General features: G+C 40.3%; 2 protein-coding genes across 2 annotated transcripts; both read left to right on the plus strand.

Annotated features, from left to right (window-relative positions):
• Positions 1 to 590: 590 nt before the first annotated feature.
• LOC102795454 (potassium voltage-gated channel subfamily E member 2) lies at positions 591 to 1578 on the plus strand. Its single transcript, XM_006788368.2, has 2 exons — positions 591 to 617; positions 1246 to 1578. Exons 1-2 carry the CDS (start codon positions 591 to 593, stop codon positions 1576 to 1578), a joined length of 360 nt encoding a protein of 119 aa, XP_006788431.1.
• A 1461-nt stretch (positions 1579 to 3039) lies between these two features.
• On the plus strand, positions 3040 to 7981 carry casq2 (calsequestrin 2). The gene is made up of 11 exons (XM_006788650.3): positions 3040 to 3563; positions 5312 to 5396; positions 5561 to 5661; positions 5762 to 5873; positions 6309 to 6382; positions 6460 to 6590; positions 6685 to 6730; positions 6807 to 6861; positions 7104 to 7204; positions 7337 to 7411; positions 7547 to 7981. Exons 1-11 carry the CDS (start codon positions 3327 to 3329, stop codon positions 7793 to 7795), a joined length of 1266 nt encoding a protein of 421 aa, XP_006788713.3. The 5' UTR covers positions 3040 to 3326; the 3' UTR covers positions 7796 to 7981.
• The last annotated feature ends 1111 nt before the right edge of the window (positions 7982 to 9092 follow it).

Below are 9092 nucleotides of genomic sequence, written 5' to 3' on the forward strand. Positions count from 1 at the left end.
CTGATTTACTGGGGTAATTCATTAATATATATATGTATATGTATGTATATATATATGTGTATGGCTCTTAAATGTGTTGCATTACGTGTTGCTGCCATCTAGGGTAAGCCTGTTTAAAACTGCTTTAGACTGGCTATCATTCAATTTTATACTGTGCTCCCTCTATGAGGGCAAATGAGGAATTACATTTCAAACAAGTCAGGCCAAACCAATAACAATAAAGTGATGTTATTTCTTTTTGTTATATGGGAATTAATGGGCGTATAAATGTGTTTTTCACCTTTTAACCACTATCAGCACTCTTATGTCTCAAGTATCCAAAGCAAATATCAGCATTTTAATATGCCTTATTCAAGGTCATGCCTCACTATCACACACACACACACACACACACACACACACACACACACACACACACACACACACACACACGCACACACACACACGAAAGATAAAGACAGCAAATAAAATATAAGCAGCTTTCTGTGAGCTAATTACTTCGTAGGTTACTCTGACCGGCGACGCTCCTTATGCTCTCTCCCTGTTTTTCTCTGCTTTCATTCCAAAGTGATTTTCTGATCCGTTCCACGATGTGGCCTTCTCAAACATGGCAAAAGGTTGGTACAGTTGAAGCTTAAATGTTTATAGTCTTTGTCACTCAGTAATGTTAAATTGTTCAATCTATCTCTGTATATTTAAGAGCAAATTTGTCTTCAGGTGACATTAAATGAAATAAATAAAGGAAAAATAATGCACTGTTACTTGTTTTCTGTTTTTGAGCTCTGAAAACTCATTTTCTCACCTGATAACAAATGTGTTACTTTGTGTATTCAAAAGGGCACATGAAGGGTGCATGTTTTAGTTGGTTACCAAGAGAAATGTCAGTTTTCTATGCCTTTTCTTTTATAAGCAATTAAAGAAAGAATTTCAGTGTAACAATAAAAAACCTAACATCATGTTTTGATCAGACTTGCAGTGTTTTACATTTTATGCTGATAAAAAACAGTAAAGTACTGTTGACGCAAATCAAATGAATTGTAAGTTCAACTTTGAATGAAAATTGAATTAAACAACATCTTCTTTGCTTTTTTTTCCTTTTTTTTTCTTTATGTTTTCCTTTATTTGTTGTGTTTGTGTCAAGCAGATTTTGGATTCACAGAATTTAAAGCAAACAAATGGGGCTATAAAATAAATTTTCCATGTTTTTTCAATTTTTGATAAAAGTCTTGTGGTTCTTTCAACTAGTTGAGTGACACTAATTGGTCAAATGTGACCCTTCATCTTGAGACGTCCCTTACCAATGCACTGAATCACTTCCTGGATAACTGGAGGCGCAACGTGACTGCTGCAAGCAACTCTCTGGACAAGACTCTGGCTGAGGAGAACTTCAGGGACGTGATCTGGTATCTCGCCGTGATGATCGGCATGTTTGCCTTCATTTTTGTGGCCATGCTGGTGAGCACAGTCAAATCTAAAAGGAGGGAGCACTCTAATGACCCCTACCACCAATACATCAAGGAGGACTGGACTGCTCAAAAACAGCAGGGCGATGTCATAGCTAATTTTGAGGCTAGATAATGAGGGCAGAATGAGGTCACAGCAAATCTTTGCTGTGAAGACGAGTAGAAAAAAAAGTCATATAAAAAAAGAACCATCATTAATCAGTTACCATTACTAATGAGCACAACAGCAGATTTTGCAAAGTTATTTCTCGATGTCCTACTGCTAACCTGTTAGATGAGCTTCTGAAGGACAGCTTATATGTAGATGTACCAATGCAATACTGGAAATGTATTAGGGAACAAAATGTAGATTTTGAGATGTTGCGCTTTGAAGCATATAAAGATTTTGCACTTTGAGCTGTTGTTTCTTTACTCTTACATATATGCACGCACACAAACATACCTAGAGACAAGACAGAGACGGAGAGAGAAAGAAAGAAAGGAAAAGAAAAGGAGGAGGTACACTGAATAAAGGTTTATAATTTTTAACCATTGTGATGGTTGTGATGTAAATTTCCAGAGGTATTTGTTGGACAGCACACACATAAAAGCATTTTTTCTGCCAATGGCCATGCTGCATGTGTCCAGATGGCACCAATTATCTCATTTTCTTTACTAATCAACTCAACTTACAGTCAGTGTTCCCTTGTTGTAAGTAAGTATGGGCTGTGAGTTTTGGGCAGAACTTTACTTGATAAGTAGCACTCTAAAAATGTAATTGAAGTATCAGAGGTCTAAGGTTTCCAAAGCAACAAAAGTACATAGTGAACATAAAGACATTCTGACATTCATGCACATTTTTCAAAGATTCAGCTTTGTGTAATCACACCTGCACATGCATTCCTGCTGTGCTGTGGCCAAAAGTGCTATGAAAAGGTTTGTCAGCAGCCCGTACCTATTTTGGCCTGAGGAGGGCAGCAGTACCTCTATCCCGAGATCTTACAAGCACCTGCAGTACTTCAAGCAGGAACATGAATGCAAGACACCAAAGTAGAAGTGTTTCTAATGCTTTTTTGTGGTTTCAGTGGTTATTAAAGATGGAGTTTACTAGCAAAATTGTGTTAAAATCATTTGAGGTACATTTAGTTATGAGAAGCTAGTGAGACATAACAATTCAATCACATTCCAGCCAAAGCAAAAGCTGTTATATTATCAACACACTGGACAGCAGCACAGTGACTGTTCTTTTATTTGCTTGTCCTTTGCACATCTGTTGCCAGATTCCATTAAAATACACCAACATTTTCCACTGTAGCACCAAGCTCCTTGTGGGCTTTTGGTCTTCACCGATATCTCAGAATAACTAAACCCTCAAATCTCTAGTGCTCAGCGTGCTTGTCCCACATTACTAACTCTCCCAAAGAGACATCACAGTGAGCAAGTACTGTAACTCATTATTAAACCCCGACTGTCATCCTTCGCTATCCTCTGTTCTCAGTTTGCTCTTCTATTTTTAGCATTCAAACAACTGGTCTCCTAAAAATGGGCCTATCCTGCATGAGTAGTGGAAGGGGAGTGCTGCTGTGTATGGTATCCACCCCCAGTGTCTTGCAGCCCTTGCAGCACTCCTCTTTCGCCTTTGTGTCTGCAGGCGTGAAGAAGTAATGACGAAAGGAGTTTCTTGGCCCAGAGGATACGTTAAATTTTTGGATTTCTTTGGACACCGGGGGATGCCTGCAAACTGCCACTGACGGACCAGCAATATTTCTATTTCTTACATTTCCTCATCCTTTCATAGGCCTTATAGGTGACCTTTCTGACCGTGCACTTTCTTTATACTGTGAAACTAAATCATACTCTGGGGGTGTGTGGTAACTCTGGACCATGCTCTCCCTGTGGTTGTTCTTGCTCCCCTGCATAAACTTTGTGCCTCAGGCCCTGTCTGAGAAAGGCCTGGAGTTGCCACAGTATGATGGGAAAGACCGTGTTCTTGATATCAATGACAAGAACTACAAGAAAGCTTTAAAGCAGCACAGCATGCTCTGCCTGTTCTACCATGAGCCCATAGCAGACAGCAAGGAACTGCAAAAACAACACCAGATGACTGAGTTGGTGCTGGAGGTAAAGTATAAGGAAAAAGAAATCAATGCATGCAGTGCAGAAAAAGATTTGAAAGGTCAGGGAGAAAAGTGCAGATAACTTTAAAGAAAGTTGAGGTAGCACTCAAGGAGATGCAGCAAAGACAGGAAAACTCATATGATTTGGTTGGGTGACAGCGGTGTGAGACAGAGGGCGCTCATAATCCCATCAAACAGACTCATAAATGACTCTATGTTAGTGCTACAATAAGCAGAGAGGGACCTGGTGAGCTATAAAACTCCAGAGCTCTCCATTTTAATCTCTGTATATATGAGCTTCCTCAAGGTCATTGTGTGCACAGATGCAATGAGATGCAGTGCTGCCACTTCAGCTTATTTCACCCAATTCAGTGTGTGCCTCCTTTCCACAGAAATGCGTGAAATTTATTCTCCTTGTGGTTATTCTTTGCTAGCAGAAATAGTCCAAGAACTCATTCATATAATGTTTTTAAGCCACACATGTGAAGGCCGATGCGACCTTCTCTTCTTTGGTATATTAAAGGTATTTATTAGATTGAGCTGGAGACACGTCTATATAGGAGATTTTAGTCCGTTTGTCTTTGTCAATCCTGTATGAAGCTGTTCATTCTATCCATCTCGTGTTACACACGGTGGAGGACATGTTGCTCTTTGAAATGTTAAAGGCGACCTGAGCCCATACGTGCAGGCAGAACAGGTAGGCCACGTAGTTACTCAATAAGGCAAACATGACACCATGCACAGTGTATTTGTAATAGCTGATCAGAGTCTACTGGTTGTAAGTGAGAAGCTCAAGTATGCCACATATCAGCTTATTTACCCCCAATATCTACAATTTGTAGTATTCTGAGGTCTGTCCCCATCATGGGCAAAATACATTTAGATAAGTCTATTTTTACTTGAGCATATCCAAGTAATTACACTCTGTAATTTCATATATAAAAGGGGAAAATTAAAATATAAATTCCCAGAGACAGGATTAAGTTGTGGCACATTTTGTTTGTGCATGTAAAAGTAATGAACTTAAGTCAGGACAGAAGAAAGAGCGCTTTGAAAGATTGGCAACCACAGCTCTCACCCCGTGACAGCTGGGACAGACTCCAGCCTCCTCACAACACTGAAGTGGAAAAGTAGAAGTAAATGGATGGATGGATGGATGGACATGTGAAATGAAAGTGCTCATATAAGTAGATATTTCTGCCAAAAGCAGACATCCATTTAAAGACGCAATAAAGTAATCCTGTATTAGTAACTACACTGAGCTCTATTCATTTTTTTTTTACTGTAAATGTTGATGCACTGCTTCATTTGGAACAGGATTGTAAAATAAATAAAGTGGAGATCCACTCGTGAGTTCTTTTGGAACTCCATGTTATAAATTTACCAATCTTGATTATTAGTTAATCAAAGTATTAGTGAAGCTCATCCACCTTATTTCACACCACAATTGCCAGGCCAGTCATGTGTATAAACTTACCTGGCTATATTTAGAACAAGGCAGTCTGAATGATTATGTAACCGTATCTCTGTGTGGGCAGCTTGGACACCTCTGTCATATTGCCAACTTTGGTCATGCTGTCAAGCTCCCATTCACAAACAGTCCCATTTAACATTTTAACCGAACCTGCATTACTGTTTCCAGTACTCAGAAGCCAAAGTGAAAGTTTCTTTTTATCTTGCCTATTTACGTGCTATGTGTTCAGTCCTGTTCTTACAATTCAGTCCTCTGTGATGTTTTTGTGTTGGTTGCAGCTTGTAGCTCAGGTTATGGAGGAGAAGGACATCGGGTTTGGAATGGTTGACTCCCACAAAGATGCAAAGATAGCAAAGAAACTGGGTGAGTATTGGTAGTGGTACAGACTAAGTCTTTTATTTAACCTCAGTCTGATTGGTAGATTTTGATGAAGAGAACTGCCTTTGATAGCTGTCATTTTTGCTAAGAGTTGGACAACTTTAGGTGTTTGACTGAATCTAATATCTTATCATTTCTTCTGATCGCAGGCTTAGAGGAAGAGGGAAGCATGTATGTTTTTAAGGCTGATAGAGTTATCGAGTTTGATGGTTTGCTCTCTGCTAACACTCTGGCCGAGTTCTTGTTGGATGTAAGTAAACTTGCTTGAGGGTTGATTCCCAGTTGCTTGCGCTAATCACCACCAGTCACACCCTGCAATCCTCTCCTCTTGCTTTATGCTTATATTCTAGCTGTTGGAGGAACCAGTGGAAATCATAGGAAATGCTCTGGAGCTGCGAGCTTTTGACAGGATGGAGGAAGACATACGTCTCATTGGTTACTTCAAGAGCGAAGAGTCCGAGCGTGAGTGTGTATATTTGTAAAACTCATGTTTTTTTTCAGTCTGAACACACCACACCGCCTCATTAGATGGATCTGTGAAGGACTTTCTGTGGCCCATGCCCTTCATTATAACATGGCTTTTTAACCCACTCGTCTCCATGGATTTACAGATCCATTTTTACCGCTACTGCACACGCAGCTGCCACTGCCTGGCCGCCCTTTCACACGCTGTGGAACAACTGAGCGTAGTATAGTTAACTTGCAGATACATCCCATCTGACCAGCTGTGGGAGTGATAAGCTGAGGTCAAAGTTCAGCTATTTCCGCTCCCCATTGTGAAAATGTCAACTACCCATCGGCCAAAGAAAGGACAAACAGATGTACATCCAAAAAACAAGGGAAAAAACTGTTTAAAATGCTAACTTGTTCTTTCTTCCTCTTTCTTTTTTACCTTAGACTATGAAGCTTTTAAAGAAGCCGCTGAGCAGTTTCAGCCCTACATTAAGTTTTTTGCTACATTTGAGAAATCTGTAAGTTACAAACAAACACATAAGGCAATGAAACACTTGCATGTGTAGTCCTGACAGGTCAGTTTTTGTTGCTGTAGGTGGCCAAAGAGCTGAGTCTGAAGTTAAATGAGGTAGACTTCTATGAGCCCTTCATGGAGGAGCCCGTGTCCATCCCAGGCAAACCTCACTCTGAGGAGGAGCTGGTGGAATTTATAACTGAACACAGGCGGTAAAAAAAGATTAATGTCGTACTTTATGACTTTAGTAAAGTATAAAGATATGTTTTCAATTTAACATCTAATGTTTCTTTTCTGTGCCGTCAGACCAACACTGCGAAAGCTGCGTGCAGAAGATATGTTTGAGACCTGGGTGAGCAAATTAATCATTTTAATTTTAGTTTCCCAAACGCTTTAAATAAATTCACATTTTGGTCTCTTTGTCTCAGGAGGATGATATTGAAGGCATTCACATTGTGGCCTTTGCAGAAGAGGAGGATCCTGGTGAGAGCATATTATATAACGATGGACTGCTGTTTTACTCGAGTGTAAACATGAGATGCTGAGCATATTTCCTGCAGATATGGAAGGCTAAACTATTCAGTCCTCAGGGACTGCTTATGTAAAATGAAAATTATAAAAGGTATGGACTTTAAAATGGATCAGGGTCAGCCTAAGGAGGTAGAATTTTTTCAGAAAGTTTTAGGATGTTTTTTTTTTAAATTTTCTTTTTCTTTATTTTTTAGATGGTTATGAATTTTTGGAAATCCTAAAGGAGGTGGCCAGAGACAACACTCACCTACCTGAGCTGAGCATCGTCTGGATTGATCCCGATGACTTTCCACTGGTGAGAAGAAAGAGAAGCAGACAAATAATGAAAAAAAAGGAAACAAACACACACGCAAAAGGAAAACCTGAAAATGTAGATTATTTTCAGACCTCATTCTCTCTCTCTTTCTGTCCTGCTGACTCTGTTCAGTTGATCCCCTACTGGGAGAAGACCTTCAAGGTGGATCTGTTCAGACCACAGATCGGAGTTGTCAATGTTACTGATGTAAGTCCCCGACTGTCACCACTAACACCGACGACACATGCTGTGCTCAGTTTTTACTGGCACTGTCTGATCTGTGTGTGTGTGTGTGTGTGTGTGTGTGTGTGTGTGTGTGTGTGTGTGTGTGTGTGAGAGCAGGCAGACAGTGTGTGGATGGAAATGGATGATGAGGAGGATCTACCCACAGCTGAGGAGCTGGAGGACTGGATTGAAGATGTGCTCTCTGGCAAAGTTAACACTGAGGATGATGATGATGATGATGATGATGATGATGATGATGACGACGATGATGAGGATAATGATGAAGATGATGAGGATAATGAAGATGATAATGAAGATGATAACGAGGAGGAAGATGATGATAATGATGATGACGATGATGAGTAATTTACAGTGTTATCTGAGTATCCACTGTTTCCTCTTCAGAGTGTCTAATGTGGATATCAGTGCATCAGCTTTATGCTACAATAAGTTAATTTTTTAAAAAATGTAATTTTTGCACTTAATGTGTGCCTGCTATTAATATTAAAAATAAATAATATCAATAAAGGTCATTTTTGACTGAGAAAATAACTTTCCCAGTGTCTGGGTTCTATGTGACGATCTTAGAAAAGATTCTAGAAGAGACAAAGAAACAAAGGGGTGAAGGCTGAAAAACAAACACACATATACAGTGGCTTGTAAAAGTATTCGGCCCCCTTGAAATTTTCCACATTTTGTCACATTACAGCCACAAACATGAATCATTTTTATTGGAATTCCACGTGAGAATCGGAATGAAAATCACACATGATTCCAAACATTTTTTTTTTTTTTTTTACAAATAAATAACTGAAAAGTGGGGTGTGCGTAATTATTCAGCTCCCTGAGTCAACACTTTGTAGAACCACCTTTTGCTGCCAGTCTTTTAGGGTATGTCTCTACCAGCTTTGCACATCTAGAGACTGAAATTCTTGCCCATTCTTCTTTGCAAAACAGCTCCACAACTGCCCTGTGACGGCCTCAGAGGTTGTCTAAGAGAATATTGGGAGCAACAACACCATGAAGTCCAAAGAACACACCAGACAGGTCAGGGATAAAGTTATTGAGAAATTTAAAGCAGGCTTAGGCTACAAATAGATTTCCCAAGCCTTGAACATCCCACGGAGCACTGTTCAAGCCAACATTCAGAAATGGAACGAGTATGGCACAACTGTAAACCTACCAAGACAAGGCCGTCCACCTAAACTCACAGGCCGAACAAGGAGAGCGCTGATCAGAAATGCAGCCAAGAGGCCCATGGTGACTCTGGACGAACTGCAGAGATCTACAGCTCAGGTGGGGGAATCTGTCCATAGGACTACTATTAGTCGTGCACAAAGTTGGCCTTCATGGAAGAGTGGCAAGAAGGAAGCCATTGTTAACAGAAAACCATAAGAGTCTGTGGTTTGCTGTGTCCCCCATGTGGGGGGACACAGCAAACCTGTGGAAGAAGGTGCTCTGGTCAGATGAGACCAAAATGGAACTTTTTGGCCAAAATGCAAAACGCTATGTGTGGCGGAAAACTAACACTGCACATCACTCTGAACACACCGTGCCCACTGTCAAATATGGTGGTGGCAGCTGGTCAGAGTTGATGGGAAGCTGGATGGAGCCAAATACAGGGCAATCTTGGAAGAAAACCTCTTGGAGTCTGCAAAAGACT

This window comes from Neolamprologus brichardi, chromosome 16 (genome assembly GCF_056152115.1).
Source record: "Neolamprologus brichardi isolate AB-2024 chromosome 16, ASM5615211v1, whole genome shotgun sequence".
Classification (NCBI taxonomy): Eukaryota; Metazoa; Chordata; class Actinopteri; order Cichliformes; family Cichlidae; genus Neolamprologus; species Neolamprologus brichardi.